The sequence below is a fragment of the Herpailurus yagouaroundi genome, unplaced genomic scaffold (assembly GCF_014898765.1).
Source record: "Herpailurus yagouaroundi ecotype Mexico unplaced genomic scaffold, PumYag 197, whole genome shotgun sequence".
Classification (NCBI taxonomy): domain Eukaryota; kingdom Metazoa; phylum Chordata; class Mammalia; order Carnivora; family Felidae; genus Herpailurus; species Herpailurus yagouaroundi.
In genome coordinates, this window is record NW_024412428.1 from 28,622,398 (window position 1) to 28,639,768 (window position 17,371).

Here is a 17,371-nt window from a genome sequence, read left to right on the forward strand (position 1 = left end):
TTATTTTCTTCTACTAGCTTCGTGCTTTGTTTGCTCTTCTTCTGTCTCCTTTACGTGTTAAGATTAGGTTGCTTATTGGACAGTCTTCTTGCTTCTTGATGTTGCCCTGTGCTGCTATCAACCTCTCTCTTAGAACAGCTTTTGCTGCATCCCCAAAATTTTGCACCATGAAATGTGTTTTCATTTTCATTTTTTTCCATGTATTTTTTTTATTTCCTCTTTGATTTCTTGGTTGACCCATTCATTGTTTATTACAATTTTATTTAACCTCCATGTATTTGTGTTCTTTCTACATCTTCCAGAAAATGCTTGCATATTCACAAAGAACATATTTTTAAAGCTATTTTTCAGTAAAATTCAGTTTACATTTCTCCTGTAAATTTTGGAGATTTTTGTTTCACACCTGGGGTATATGGGCTCAAAGCTCTTAATTTCACCATTAGTTCCAGCTAGGGTAATGGGATAATGACCATTTTGGGTAGTGATGCAGGCTCACAGCAAGCTGGCTCATTCATTCACCATTCACTAAGCTACTACGCCTGGCTCTATACTGGACAATGTAGGAGACACATTAGTGACCAAGACAGCTCCAAGCCTTGCCCTCAGGGGCTCCCAGGACAGCACATCAGACAGTGCCAACCAGTGTGTCAGGACTGGGATGAGGAGGTACAGGCAGAGGGGTCAAGGCCAGGGAGGGGGGAAAGGGGATACCACTGTGGTGTGGTCAGCAACACCACAACGTATGGTGTCTCTAAATAAGACCCTTTGCTGGGCACTGGGTACACAAGTGACCAAGAGAGATGTGTTCCTTCCCTTTCAGAATGGAGGCAACCAGTATTCATTCAATTAATAACCTCTTTCTCCATAACGGTATCTCCTGGTCCATGTTCTATGCTCATTTTTCTACTGGCCTTTAATCAATTTATATTTTTTATTGCTCATCTATAAGAACTCTACATATATTATTAGCCTTTTATCAGTTACATATCTATAAATATTTTTTTTCCAATTGGCCTTTTGACTTTCTTTTTTTATTTTTTATTTATTAAGTAACCTCTAACCCCAACATGGGGCTAAGAACTCACAACCCCAAAATCAAGAGTCGCACGCTCTACCCACTGAGCCAGCCAGCCTCGTCTTTAGACTTTTTTTTATGGTGTTTTAACTTTTATGTGGCAACATTTAACTTTTCCTTAGAATTTCACATAATATTTGGGAAGGTATTTCCCTAAAAACAATAAAAAAATGTTTTCGTCCATTATCCTGTGTTCTTGAGGAGAAGTTCTTATTTCCCTTTGTACCAAGAAGTTGCAGTTTTTCACAGGAATTAACATTTTTTCCCATAGACGTCAGAATCAAGAAGTTTCCCTTTAGAACAAGAAAGCTTAAATTAAAATATTTAAGTATATGCTTAACATAGGAGCTTAGTTAACTATATTATGTACTTCATTTTGTCTCCAATTCCTCATCCACAATCTTTTTTCCAGTTTACCATCTTGTCCATCCAAGCCATTTTGTCATTTTATGAAACTGAATAAACTCCCTAAAATCCTTCTGTACAGGCAGGATATAAGTAAATCCTCAAAATATAAAATATGGCAAGTAATAAAAACACAAGAAAAAATAAATCACTCATAACCACAACACACGAAAGCAACCATTGAAGCTTTCATATGTATTTCTTTTCAGCCTTTATCCCATGTATTATTTTTTACAGTTGAAATTATATTGTATGTTACTTCTGTGTACGTGTTATGAAATTATTTACCCCCATTATTACAAATCATCCAAATTAACGTCCCTTTACAGGACTGCTGGGTTTTCCATTCCACTACAAACCTGCTACTATTTCCCCTACTATCAGACATACATCAACTTTGTTTCTATTCTTTTCCCCACACTTACAGCATTTCAGTTAACGTCTTTGCGCTTAAAGCTCTATCTCTGCTTTGGATTAATTCTTTAAAATTATTTACAAAAGTATGATGGCAGCGAAAATCACAGATAATGTGATGCTCCTCATAAGAGGACAGGTTGCTTTCCTAAATGGCCGGGCCAGTTTACATTCACAGCAGCGAGATACAAGAGTGCTTACCCACCACATCTTTACCGTACTTCCGTCTCCTTTTTCCAAACAATCAGACCTTCCTTAACTGGAAAGATCAAAAATGGTATTGCGTTCATTTCTACTTCTAGGATAATTTGTGAGGTTGAACATCTTTCCAAACGTTTATTTTCACCACATTCTAACCCTTTCCAGAACTGTTTTACCCCTGGGAGTCTAATACCAACCTGAAAGTAGATGCTGAAGAGAGGTAGCATTGTGTCTGAGAAAATCCTCATTAAAACTTTCCAAATCCTTGTTGACAAATATTTTCTGCATTTCTTGAGATAGAACTTTACTCACAATGTCTGGAAGATTACTATGATTAGACACTATAAAAACAAAACATTTGGAATTAAAAAAATTTTTAATCTATCCTTTGAAACAAAATCAATGGAAATACATTTGTATTTGTTATTAAGCTTGATACATTTCACACAGTAAAAATATTGCTCCTTTGGAATACTAAATATATTCTAGCTTAAAAATGCACTAATTTCTAACATATCTTTGCTAGCATGTTTAATTTATAAACGTACCATAAATATTATCCTTTCCTTGCTTTACATTATTGCAAATCTCTTTAATGTCCAGCTTAATGAGAGGCCTCTGAACTGTCATACTTGCTTTTACATAAATATTACCTTTTTTCATACTTACCAGATTTAGAAAATTTAATTAAACATTCATGTAACCATGGGTTATTACTGTTGATGGCAAAAGCTCGTTTGACAGACTGCAGCATTAACAGAAACTTCCCTGTGTCAGAAAAACATGGAACGGTAACAGCATCAAATATTTATGTATGTTATTTTAGTCACTTTATTTTAGCCTCACTTAAATTCCAGTTACAAAATGTTACCTTTCCTATAACATTCATAAGTAAAATTCAAAGCTGACTTTGGTTATCAAAGACAACTTTTATTTTCTAAAGAAAAGTTTGAAATCATGTAGATCTGCTTCAGGTAAACAATTTGTATGACTGTTCAAACTCTTCTTAAAAGGGATTTGAACATAATTTTCTAACTAGTTACCCCAAAAAGTTTTGAGTAGCAAAGGAAAAAGGGATTGGGAGCCTTTTGTGGAAGGCTGAAATGGATCTTTAAGAAACAAAAATCAATCTAACTTGATAAAGATTATGCCGAATATGGTCACCAATATAAGTAAGGATTAACAACTGAATTCAAACTATTACCTTTTCTAAAATATATTTCAAATGCTAATAGATGAGTGTCAATGTTATCAGCAACAAGGTTCTTAAGAGGTATAAGGAACTTGATAGCTTCTTCTAATGGATTTTCTATCTATTTTGAAACAGAAAGGAAAATTATTACATTTAAAAACAGCTACACAAGTCAGTTTCCCCCAAAATCTCATATTAATATGTCTCTAAAGTAATTTACCATTCTCTTTATATGACGAAATAAGCAAGAAAACATTTTAAAACTATCATCTGTAAACAAATTCAAAATAGTAATTTCAAAATGGATATGGCTCTATTGTTTCTTCTGATTATAAAATCATTATAATCTCATAAAAATCCAAAAAAATACAGGAAATTATTCCATAGGCTTAAGGAGATGGGACACCAAATACTGATAGCCCCTTATTCTTCAAACATCTATAGTAAAGAGGCAAATATAACTGTATCATGTGATTGGAAAAAATGACAAATTTGAAATACTTACACTAGATTCTATAGTGAATAAACCTGAAAACTAAATATTTCCCTAAACCTGGTCCCTAAATAACTACCAACACTTTGAGAAAATCCCAGCCACGAAGTGCTTTCTCTTTGTAGCTAAAACATATCAATATATATAAAATGTTTCCAGATGTAATAATTATATTGCTGCTGTAACACATTACCAACAAGTTAGTGTTCATAAAACAACACCTATTCATTATCTTGCAGTTCTGTAGGTCAGAAGTCCAACATGGGTCTGGCTGGGCTTAAAAATCAAGGTGCCAGCAGGACCACCTCCCTTTTGGAGGTTTGAAGGGAGAGTATGTTTCAAGGCCCTTTCAGCTCCTCAAAGCTGCCCACAATCTCCATTTGTGGCTCCCTCATTCCCTCTTCAAAACCAGTAACAGGCTGAGTTCTCCTTACAGGACTCCAACCCTCTCCTGTCTCCCTCTACTCTAAAGATCCACTGTGATTACATTGGGCTCCCCAGACAATCCAAGCTAACCTCCTTATTTGAAGGCCAGCTAATTACAATCATAAATCCCATCTGCCACCTTTATTCCCCTTTGCCATGTAATGGAACATATTCCCAAATTCCAGGGATTAGGATGTGAAGGGATTTAAAGGGACATTATGCTGCCTACCACAACTACAATTCTACGTATAATCTGCATTAACCAAAATTTGCGTATTATCACTCAAAACTGACTAGTATCATGACCTTGAAATATTATAAAAGGCTTCTGATCTACAGATGTAATTAAAACACGTTCGTGACCAAAATAGAACCAAGTAACATAAATTCTACCAAATCAAGACAGTAAATTTATCTTACCCTTTCTAATTTTTCAGGTATAAGTTCTTCTTTGAGACCACTGCCTTCTTCTTCTTCTTCATCTCTTTTTTTCTTTTGATTTTTTTGTTGACGTTCCCTTTCCGCATGCTTTCTCTCTTCTTCCAGTTTAGCCTTTTTCTGAGCTCTTCTCTGCTTGCTAAGCATTTTCTTCAACTCTTTGGCTGACAAGTTTTCTACAAATATCCAAATGAATACAAATTCTAAGTCAGTGTTTCCATGTTCCTCACATTCTTCTGCAATACACAGTATGAGTACAGCTTTTACAAGGGAAAAGGGGGAAGAGGCAACGATATGGAGGTTTTTAGGAAGTGCCACCACCTATCACACACCTGACACACAAAAGGCAACTGGTAAACACTGCATTGACTAAAATGAACCGATTCTAAAAAAAATAAATAAAAATAAATAATAATAAAATAAAATTAACCAATTATGGCCTAGTTCTGCCTCCCAACATGATGACATGACTTTATTCAGGTAAATCACTTCATCTCACTGAGTCTCAATCCCAATCTGCGCATAGTGGGGGTGATGACACCAGCTATCCTCTTGGAATATATCAAGGACAAGTGAGACAATGCATACACACAGAATTGTGATCTGATCCGAAATATGACTCCACGTTACTATCTCTCAAATATCTGTAGATACTAACATTCTAGTGAATAAAAAGCTGTACAGATATCCTCATTGGCAGTATTATTTTCAATTAACTAGGCACTAGAAACTGTAAGAACATGTATTTTTCCCAAAGGGGCTCAAAGCTATTTTCACTTACAATTTAAAAAAAGAGAGAAAAAGAACCCAGTCCACAGACATTTCTATTTTTCCTTAATTGGCCTTACTGAAGATAAAAATAAAAATGACTGCAGGGCACCTGGCTGGCTCAGTCAATGGAGCGTGCGACTCTTGATCTCAGGGCTGTGAGTTCAAGCCCCATGTTGGAAGTAGACATTACTTAAAAAAAAATAAAATCTTAAAAAATTTAAAAAACATAAAAAAAAAATAAAAATAAAAATGATCACAAGTCATCCAATTAGGGCTATTTAGAATTATTAGCTACAGAGCACGATCCTGCTGACTTTTTCTAAGCTCCCCCCATCCCCTGCACTGTTTTGGGGGCATAGAGGCTACCTGATGCTGTCTTCACATCCATTTGACAAAACGCTTTTGTATGTATTGTTATGCTAAGGACATTCTGAAATTTTGTGTTCTTTTCCATCCTTTTACATCAAGTTCCTTTTCAGTTACCTGAATTTATTTCTTGCTGTTTGCTCTCACTGGTTAAGGGGTTATCATACAATTTCAAGTATATTTCAATCGCTGATCTAGCAGCCTTGAAATAGAAGGCATGTCTTCTGAGTATATCTTCTAATCTCAAAAGGTCAACATAGGCACGAAGGGTCATCTTTCTCATGCAGTATGTATGGAAGTCAAATTGATCATCGGTTATCTCAAAAAAATGCTTCAAAGAAAACACAAAATTATCCCTTATATATATGTCAGTAATGTCTATTTTTTGAAAGAAAATCATAAAAAAACCCAAATACAATGTTAACAGTCACAGTTTCACTTAGTTGCCCCTCTCCACTGTTCAACACTACAAAGAACATCAAATTATTCTTTGCATTCAACTTAAGTTTCTGTTACTTGGCCATTCCCTGTATCACTTTTTGTGACGACACTCAATTTCTGTGTAATAAGTCAGATAATCAGATTTTTTTTAACCTTGAAATCAGTACATATTGATAATTTTGTTTTAGTGAAATATTTCTCCTCCATATTCCCCCAAAATGAGCAAGGCAGAGTTAAACGGAGCGCTGAATGAAGGTCAAATATACACAGGTTTACATTAAATGTTTACAAATCAGACTGTTCTACTCAACTTCGAGGACAAGCCCTGTCATCTCTATCCATACTGCATGGCACAGGCCTAACATTCAATAAGCACAGTTTTTGCTAACTCAAGAGAGAAAATGCTTATCAGGCATGTGACCTCTTAATTTCCTACAGCTTCAATTATTTAAATTAGGTAGGAATAAAGAAATCCACATAGCCAATTTCATAAGGTTGTTAAGTGATCAAATAAGATAGTTTAAAAATTTCACTGAACACAGAGCATTCTAGCTTTTTCTCATTCAATAAACTCCCATTATTCTACCAACATTCCTTTTTAGCAATGGTTCCTAAACTAGAGTCTATGTATAAATAAGCATAATAACATTGTCCTAAGCAGAGAGTTCAAGGCTTTGATCCAATTCCCAAAGGGTTCATGGCCCGAAAAGTTAAAGAACTAATTCCTTACATGGCAAGGAGATGATTAACAATTCAAAACAACTGATACTTTTGTTTTCTTTCCTATATGCCTCTCTGCCTCCATCTTCTTTCTATTCCCCTATTTTAGCTTCTCCAAAAATATACACAAAAATGAATGATTCAATATATGAATACAAATTAAGCTCTTCTGCTACTTCATCTCCCCTCTGTCCTGGGGCCTAAGTACTAACTCACTGTGCAGAAGACACATTAGCAACTGTCCACATCATTTCATAATTTTATTTGTGTTGGTAATTAGAGATACACTACACACAGAATGACATTAAGTACCTGAGACTTTAAGGGAAGAATTCTAAGGTAAGAAGTATAAAAGTACACAGTGTGGAGGGGAAAAAATGGGAAAAAATAAACATTCAACATTAGTTTATAACTTCAAGAATCATGCTTTAATGTGTTATATTTGAAAATTGCACTCCTCCCACCAATAAGACAAATCAATTCATAAGTATCAACATAAACTTGTTTTTTTATCAAAGGATTACAGGTTTCATAAAGCTGTTCGTGGTTAATATAAATCAAGTTATGTCTAGCACCAAATCTTAAAATTCAGTACAACTGAGGAAAAATGGCAGTGCCCCACATCAAGGAATACATAATGAGATGATAACATCTAAGAGATTACAGGACCTTTTTTTAAGTTAAGAAACATTTATGTGTAAAAGGCAGACACAAGTTTTAAGAGATACTCTAGCAGCTTTAGTAGACGTATATTCTAGGTCAAGTCTTAGAGGGAGCAGTAGAGAACCACAAACATTTAAGCCGCCTCTTTATCAGTAACAGCCCACAGGCTGCCTCTCTCCAGTTAGTCTTCCATATATAGGGTAACCAACTTATCCTGGCTAGCCTGGGACTTTCTCAGTTTTTCCAAGGAAAGTCCAGTGTCTTAAGAATACGCTTTGCCCCAGGCAAACCTGGATGTTGATCACTCTATAGTAAGCTCATAGTTGTGGATATGGCCAGAGTTAATTAGAAAAAGTAGGATACTAACAAAATAATTTTGCTTTGGGAAGAAATCCTATATTGTAGAATCCTTTTAAGAAACAACTAAATAATCTTAGCTTGATTTTCTTTTTTTTTTTTTAATTTTTTATTTTCAACTATAGATACATAAGAAGTTACAAAGGTAGTGCAGAGATACCCTGTACACTGGTCTCTCAATTTCCTCCTAAGAGTTATATCCTCCATAATTATAGTGTGAGAACAAAATCAAAAACCTGACATTGATACAATGTGGGTATATAGTTCTAATGTGATTTTATCACGTGTAGATTCGTGTAACCACCACCACAATCAAGACACAGAACTATTCTATCCCCACAAAGATCTCCCTTACACTATCTTGGGGTGATATTTAAGTCTCTAGATTGATAAAACATAAAAACAAGCTAGATGACACAAACAGGTGAAGTTTTAGCTTCCCCATACTTCAGCATAATACGGTCACTTATCAGCTTCCTGCAGAAACCAGGTAACCAAATTTTAATAGACAGCTCACACTCTTAACTCCATCTTCCCCTCATCATAAATTACTAGTTCTTTGGTGGGGGGGGGGCAGGAATTGCTTAATTTGTCAAAATTAGGCTTGAATCAAAATAAGACGAGTCAGTAGAGAATAAAGAAATGCTATTTGTGGCCTAAGAGCACGGTTTCCTTTAGGAATTCCGTATTAGTCCCTCTCTTTTTACCCAGATTCCCCTACCCCCTTACTTCTCGGCAACCCTGGAGGAGCCCAACAAAAGGTCATATACAGAAAGTCAACAAAAACCTCTGATTTGAAAAATAATAATAATTAGACGAACTAGGGTAGTAAGCAACTCTACCCCCATTATAGAAAATCCGTTATTATAAAGCACACATCAACTAGATAAAGGTTAAGATACGCTAGAAGATAAAGTTATGAACTGCCTATGGTTCTGATCTATCAGAAATCCTAGATCTTATCATAAAGTTTTAGAAATATGTATTACTGATCCATTTCAGACATAAATCAGCATACTAAAATGAGAAACTAATCCCTGGGAAAAAAGAAAAGAAAGAAGTCTTGAAATATAAAATTATTATGAACACATGTTTATATCTAGTATCTTTAAAGATGGTTGTTTTGTTTTATTTTTAATAAACCTCCATGTCTAAACATCAGATTAGGCTGGACTTCATAACCTTTACATATAATCCTAAAATCCTATGAGGGCTGCAAGATGAAAGCAAAAAAAATACTATCCTGGGCCATTGTAGAATTCTAACATTACAAATGCAATTAACTAAAAGCTTACAGCAATACATGTCATGGCTGAAACTGCCTTCAAGGGGAGAATTCTTGAGTAAGTTCTTGAAGGCAGAAGAAAGGCCTAGACCTTATTTGAACTTACATCCATATTCGCTGAAGGTGAAGGTTAACTGCAAAGTTTTACTTTTGAAAGGTCATCATTTCTTTACTAAAATATTTAAAATCCAGGCACAAAAGTAGGTCATGAAGATATTTATCACAATAAATCATTGAATTCTGTAATTACTCTTAAATCCTAACAAATTATATCATTAAGAATTCTTTCAGATTATGTTAATTTTATTAGAAATGAAATTAATAGCATTACTAATTTAGTATTAATCAATCGGCAAATATTTAATCACCCTATTTACACTAAGCACTCACATTTCTACATACACTAGAAGAGTTAAGTCTTACTTTTACTATGAATAACTCACTATAAAAGACTAGCTCACAAATGGCGTAAGAATAGGCTCTTCCCTCACTTCTCTGCGTCTGGTTCTTTCTGTCCTCAAGCACTAACAAATCCAAAACAGAAACAGTAAAGTTTCTAGAAATGATTATATAACATGACCAGAGGGCGACAATTTCTGCCTATTTTAATCTCTGATAGCCAATGGTTTTCTATTTTTTTTTCTTCAAAAATGCTTTCTACCAGTCAAATCCTATTTCTTGAACGAGAGACACAGTTTATCTGACATTACAGACTTTTATTTCATGTTACTCAGACAAAAGTCACTAAAAATTTAAGGGAGAGCATAATCTAAATGAAACTTAGTAATGGAAGAGCTATTAATCATATTCTAACAATCCTCAAGAAATACCACCAAGAGAACTATTGATAGTCATGAATATTAGGAGGGGTGGGGCTGAAGCTGGAGACACTCATAGTTATAATGACCCTAAGGATGTGCAAATTTCACTTTCACAGAAAATCTGGTAAATATCTAGTCATGCCCTTGCTGGAATTACTGATCCATAAGTGCCTAGTAGCTTCTTCATTCAGGAAACAATCTATTGCTCCCTGAGAATGTCCTGGGTAATAAGCATGTATCTTTCCTTAGTAACAAGAATGCTTTTAAAGTGCTGGTCATCTAAGGAATGTTGAAACAAACTGGTGATCTATGGTTTTATCACAGAAATAAGAGCCGGGTTTAAATTAGAATGCTTGGATATTGCCTAAGTATTTCGCATATCATCTGAGGGCTTTATATTTTTCAAGGAGAAGATACGGATTTTCCCCCAGAGATATAGCCAACAAGCCCAGGCTCAAAAAGAAAAAAGCAAAGAAACCAAACAAAAACAAAAAACTAGGTTATTTCCAAAAGGGATCAGGTATAATCCTAGTTCCAGTTCCCAGCAAAAGCCACCCCCTAAGATTTAGGCTTTCTTTTGGGTAACCTTGGAAGTTTCACATGGGGAAAAAGGCCAAAGTGACTGCTAGAGTGCAGACATCAGGCTCACCTGACTACGACGCCTGTGGTTTTATACTGCGTCAGCATGGGAACAGTGCTGCCGATTGACCCCACAACTGAGGGCTGCTGAGGACTGCCTCAGGGGTGCTTTTGTGGCTCTTTTCCTCCTGTTGTCCATTTGGAAGGAGAGTGCTTCAGAGATGACAAAGAACAGGAAAACAAAATTCACACAAAGGAAAAGAAAAGTCCCCTCACTAGGACACATCACACATAATCCTAAAAGCAAGTAATAAAATAAGCCTGCAAACCAGCCACAGATTGCTGTACAAAGTATCGGACGTGAGAACAAGTATCCTGGGAAGACAAACTGGAGAGAGGCTGGCTCCAGAGCAGATCCTGACGTAAAGGGGAAAGAGGTGGCCATCAGCTTGTGTGTCCTTCTGGGCTAGTGAGGAGATCAAATAATGGCCGGATTAGGAAAAACAAATTTTGAATATATGTTAATAATAACAGTAATGGCTTGATAAATTCATCTTTTCCTTCTTCCCTCAGACCAAATTACGCAGACCTGTCTCAATCATAACCATTTGAGGATCAAAACAAAGCAATCACTTATTCACAACTTCTGAATGTTTGAAAAGCTAAAGACCAAGCATGTTTTTCACAGTGAAGTTTCCAAAGCAGAACAGGTAGATGATCCCATGTAGAAATCAACCTGCTTTTTTTTGTCACCTTACAGGAGAAAAGTAAAGTCAAAGTTCTACAACTTACCCTTTCTACTTCATGGCATTTTTTCAAGGCATCCCCATATCTCCCCAAACGCTGGTAAGCTGAAATGCATTCTGTCTGAAACCACATGCATTGCATCTCATTTAGATTTTCCATAGCAGATGTTCCTTCCTGAAACAGAAGCATTCATAAATATAGGACACAAACAACAAAAGGAGATCCTAAAGACCTCATTTTCTCTTTTACAACTGTGGCTACAAGTATCATTATGACAATACATAGCAATAGACAAATAGCTCAAGGTTCTTCCAAAGGCTCCTACTGATGCGAAATTACATAATGTCTTATTTACCCAGCTCTGTTGGGGTATTCAACACCCTACCCAGAAAAGACTCCAGATTGCTGAAACTAAGTTTTTGAACACTTTTATTTAAAATATTTATTTATTTATTTAAATATTTAAAATATTTAACAGTAATCCTTAGGAAGCACTGCTTATTTTCTTTTTAAGCAACCACGGCTTAACCTTTCCTTGCTGACTTGGTCACTGTGATGTACATCCAGTTACTGCAGAATCTGTTAGTTCCAGGGCTCCTTTGGTTTCCTGGTCTCCTCCCTCCACCTCAGGCTATCAGCTGGCACTATCTTTGTGTCCCTGGGTCTGCTTCTTGTTCCATACCAACTCCTCCCATTTGCATTAGGCTGACAAAGCCAAATAAGGGAATTTGTAAAGAATATCTGTTAACTTAGGGTCACATGGGTGGCTCAGTCCGTTAAGTGTCAGACTCCTGTTTTGGCTTAGATCATGATCTTGCAGTTGTGAAATTCAGCTCTGCATCAGACTCTGAGCTTGGCATGGAGCCTACTTAATTCTCTCTCTCCCTCTCCCTCTGCCCCTCCCCTACACATCCTCTGTGTGTCTCTCTCTCAAAAAATAAAAACAAAAAATAAAAAGAATATTTGTTAACTTGGGTTCAATGAGAATTCTGAGAAGAGTGTAAGACCTAAAGTACCTAGTTTCAATGGAGGGCCACTGGAGTTTTATCACAATTTAGAAGAGTTATTTCAAATATATTTTATGTGACCCCAGGGAAAAATGGCAAAGATACATATTCATAAATAATTTCAGTCTTCAGTTCTTTTTCACACCCATTTTTTGTGACCTGTTCCAATTTCAGTATTCTCATTAAAAGTGTAAAAACTGGGGGGCCTGGGCGGCTCAGTCAGTTGGGTGTCCGACTTCAGCTCAGGTCACGATCTCGCGGTTCGTGAGTTTGAGCCCCGCGTCGGGCTCTGGGCTGATGGCTCAGAGCCTGGAGCCTGTTTCCGATTCTGTGTCTCCCTCTCTCTCTGCCCCTCCCCCGTTCATGCTCTGTGTCTCTCTGTCTCAAAAATAAATAAACGTTAAAAAAAAAAAAAAGTGTAAAAACTGGTTATCTCTCAGTGAATGGAATTACGGGTGTATGTTATTTCTTCCTTATGGCTGTATATATTTTCCATCTTTTGGTGACTACCTATTTTTGTAAGAAATCTACATTATTTTTCATTTCAAAATCTTTACCAACTAGAACTGTCCAGCTTGCATCAGCAACTCTGTACACAGGTTCTAAAACACTGAAAAATCTGCCAGAAGAAAATATGCACACTTCACTCACTTATTAATGATCAGATAGAATCACTTATAATCAGACATAAACTGGTTATTTGAGGTTAGCAGTCTGCCTCTGCTGGCTCACTCCCTGGGCTATCCACCACACATTCTGGGCCCATCTGGCCCAGGAACGAGGGTGGCTGAGCAGACCCAGGTCTCCATCCAGCAGGACAGCTTGTCAAGAGTGAATTACCAGAGGCAATTCTGACACGCCAGCTGAGCCACGGGGTTTGATGACTCCTCTCCTCAAACAGACAACCATTCCCCTTCTTCATTCTGTGGTGCCTTTTCAAACACATCCTGGTTGTCTGTGACTTGGGTGCGTGTGTGTGTGTGTGTGTGCGTGTGTGTGTGTGTTGGTTGGTTTTTAAAATCACTGGACTTGATCTAGTTAAGAAGTTTTGTATATTCGTTTTTTTTTTTTTTTTAATATTTATTTGGGGGAGAGCACAAGGTGGGGGAGGGGCAGAGAGGAGGACAGAGGATCCAAAGCGGGCTCTGCCCTGAGGCTGACAGCAGCGAGGCGGATGTAGGGCTCGAACTCACAAACTGTGAAATCATGACCTGAGCCGAAGTCGGATGCTCAAGAGACTGAGCCACCCAGGAACCCCTGTATATTCATTTTAATTGCACTTTCTTTCTGATCTCTGCTTTGGCTTCCAGGTGGTACTTTCCTGCACAGACACCGTCTGCTTCTGTATCTACTCCTGTACTTCTTACCGTCTCCAAATCTGTGCCGCAGGGCAAAGGGCATCAAAGAGTTTGAACCCCTGCACTATCTACTACATGACTCCTTCAGAGCCTCACCCACCTTGCTGCAAAACGTCAGACAAACACATGAATCATTGGTAGGTGAACATGAACACTAAGACGATTTTGCTCATTTTAGTTTTCTTCTCCTAATACCCATCACTCTTGCTACTTCTGTCCCTCTACATTACATCTACCACTTCGCAATCTATTGATCCTGTGGTGTGTGAATTTCTGAAACACTAGTCACTACAGTTTCTGCTCCTATTACCATTCTAAATTTTTTTTTTTCAACGTTTATTTATTTTTCGGACAGAGAGAGACAGAGCATGAACGGGTGAGGGGCAGAGAGAGAGGGAGACACAGAATCAGAAACAGGCTCCAGGCTCTGAGCCATCAGCCCAGAGCCCGACGCGGGGCTCGAACTCACGGACCGCGAGATCGTGACCTGGCTGAAGTCGGACGCTTAACCGACTGCGCCACCCAGGCGCCCCTGTGCTCCTATTACCATTCTAAAACATGGGCTTTAGTGTCAGAGACTGCTAAGCTAGAATCCTGGCTCCAAAAGGAATGACTAGCTGGGTGATCTCCAATGGGCACAGTACCTGACTTCTCTAAATATTTTCTAACTATAACATGGGAGTAATGATATCAGAGTACTGATAGGATTAAATGAGATTATGTATATAACATACTTAGCTCAGTGCTTAATAACTGTTAAAGCTACTTTCCATTTCCCCTTACAAATGGTATACAAATTATTAGCATTACTCTAAATATGAGAAAGGAGAGCTCAGGCAGGTTCAGATGCAAAAGCCATTTTTATGATGAGAGAGAGAGAACAGATGGTCTATAAGTAGTAGCCTTTAATGAAAACTTAAATGTCTGTACATACACACACAGAGCTCCCTCTCTCTCTCTCTCTCTCTCTCTCTCGGGGAGAGAGCGAGAGCTGAGAGGGAGAGCGAGAGCTGTGTGTGTATGTACATTTAAGTTTTCATTAAACACTACTACTTATAGACCATCTGTTGTCTCTCTCTCTCTCATCCTAAATATACAGGACATGTATTTCGTATACAGTAAAACCTTGGTTTGTAAGTATAGTTCATTCCGGAAACATGCTTGTATTCCAAAGCATTTGTTTATCAAAGCGACTTTCAAGAACCATTGGCTCAGTTGTGATCATGTGATGTTCAGCATCACGTACCACTCATATTGCAAAACATTGCTCATTTATCAAGTTAAAATTTATTAGAAATGCTCGTTCGTCTTGTGGAACACTCGCAGAACAAATTACTCGTAATCCAAGGTTTTGCTGTATGTGATCCATATGTATACATAGGAGATATGTGTATATATGATATATATGACATATTATTTACCGATACCTACGAATACTTATGCCACTTTGATGGTACGAGATGAGATCTTATTGTTTCTCTAATTACTAATGCAAGCATCTTTTTTGGCCATTCCATTTTCCACTTGTGTGAGCTAACTATTCACATCCTTTGCCCATGTTTCTCTCATCTTGTCTTTCTCTTATTGAGGTTTAGTGTGTGTGTTTTTGTTTCTATGACATTCTTGTAAGTAGTTAAGATTTCACAACAGAATTCAAGCTATTCTGTGACTTCTAAATTATAAGCAGTTTTGACAAACACCCAAACACAACCAGAATCTAGTTAACATTTAAGGGAGGTGGTACGCTGGGGCTGCATGAGGAAAACATTAGTATCACAGGGCACAGGGGTAACTTACTTTCATCCTAAATTACTCACAAACACCAGCAATAAGGCCCTCCATTGTATACATAATGTGCACTCAGAGGTAAAAGTTATTTATTCCAAGGGTATCTTAATTAAAACTTGGAAATTAAACTTGGAAATGTGGTTTCCTCTTTATGCCTCAATGTCACATTCAATGTGTATTAAGGAACTATTTCAGTGAATTTTTTGTGGAGTTCTTTATAAATTCTTTTTTTTTTTTTTAATTTTTATTTTAATGTTTATTTTTGAGAGAGAGATAGAGCACAACAAGCAGAGGCAGAGAGAGATGGTGACACAGAATCCGAAGCAGGCTCCAGGCTCTGAGCTGTCAACACAGAGCCCAATGTGGGGCTCAAACCCACAAACTGTGAGATCATGACCTGAGCCAAAGTCAGAGGGCCAACTGACTGAGCCATCCAGGCACCCCTAAAATCTTAGTCCATCATATGGTTTGGAAATACCTTCTCCAATTCTATGGCCTACCGTCTCATTTTGTTTATGGTTATTCCTTGTTATATGTACACTTTAATTTTTAATATGGTCAGATATATCAATTTTACCCTTATACTTAAATTTTTTTAGTTTCTAAACAAATGCTTCCTACCTCAAACTCTAAAGATAAATTTTAATACTTTCTTTAATCAACCTGGAATCTATTTGTGTGCAGGAGAAGAATGTCATTTTATTGTTGTCAGTTGTGCCAGCAATATCTTTTCATCTCTGATTCTGAAAGCACCTGTGGCTATATACCAAGTTTCCAAATACATGTCAATCTGTTTCTGAGCTTACTATTGTGTTCCATTAGTCTACATATATTTTGAACCATAAACTTATTATTTTCATAATGAGATAGAAAAAGTTCATGTGGAAAAAGAGATGTACGGATGGGGAAAGAGGGACAGGAAAGGAACAGATGTTCAGCCCAACAATTTCAGAGAACTTAAATTCTGAAATGTCAGAAATTATAGCTCGAAGAGGCTGGTTCTACATAGAAAAAGCTCTATGGGCAATTCAAAAGAAACTGAAAAGAGAAATAAAAAGCAGCCACAAATTACTAATGAGACAAAAGAGTTGTGAATTGAATATTACATATAAGCACTGAAGTCTGGTATACTGCTTATTTTCGTATAATGATACTGTGCTCCTGTCATTGTCTTTCAACCGTCCCCCACCAGAAGCACACGCATACACACACTGAACCACAGTAAGAAACCATCCTTAGGACACAAGCTAGATGGGATTAATAAAAATAATGACAAAAATGAATTCTTATGAACTTTAGTGGCAAACTTCACAAATCATCATAGAGCTTAAGTTTAATTGTACTAACTCAGAAAAGTACACACTCGCATATGGCATTTCTTACCCTTGTGAACTTGGAACACATTTCCTCTGCTTCTTTTATCATGTTTGCTCGAAGCATATATTTTGCACATTTGGAGTTGATGAATCTATCAGCTGTGTCCAAAGACTGCGCTTCATCCATCCACTTTACAGCTTCTTTGAGATTACCTATATGCTTTAAGAAATGAAAGCATTATTAAAGAAATCACAGTATTTGTTATTAAAAGAATATGGGTGAATATAAATAGAAAAAAATTATACGGACAAACTAGAAATCTGGTACCATTTCTGTCTAACTTCTCTAGAAATCCTTAGATAAGTTATAATTTACATTTACTAAGAGATGATTCAAATAATTAACACTGATTATACACTGCTTATACAACTATGTAACATAAAACTCCCTAGGACTATTAGAGTATTAGAAATAGATTATCAGGGTACTACAGAAGTTATTTCTATA

At 36.8% G+C, this 17,371-nt stretch overlaps 1 protein-coding gene across 16 annotated transcripts in view; it reads right to left on the reverse strand.

The window, feature by feature from the left end:
* NAA16 (N-alpha-acetyltransferase 16, NatA auxiliary subunit) overlaps positions 1-17,371 on the reverse strand; it is a 66,224-nt gene that overhangs the window by 3,937 nt on the left and 44,916 nt on the right. For all 16 annotated transcript variants that reach the window (XM_040448553.1, XM_040448557.1, XM_040448555.1 and 13 more), the window contains 7 exons: positions 16,931-17,083; positions 11,440-11,568; positions 5,899-6,112; positions 4,627-4,820; positions 3,300-3,408; positions 2,765-2,863; positions 2,293-2,436 (listed from right to left, as the gene is read on the reverse strand). In XM_040448553.1, coding sequence (XP_040304487.1) covers positions 2,293-2,436; positions 2,765-2,863; positions 3,300-3,408; positions 4,627-4,820; positions 5,899-6,112; positions 11,440-11,568; positions 16,931-17,083 — 1,042 coding nt within the window. The remainder of the gene's footprint in view (positions 1-2,292; positions 2,437-2,764; positions 2,864-3,299; positions 3,409-4,626; positions 4,821-5,898; positions 6,113-11,439; positions 11,569-16,930; positions 17,084-17,371) is intronic.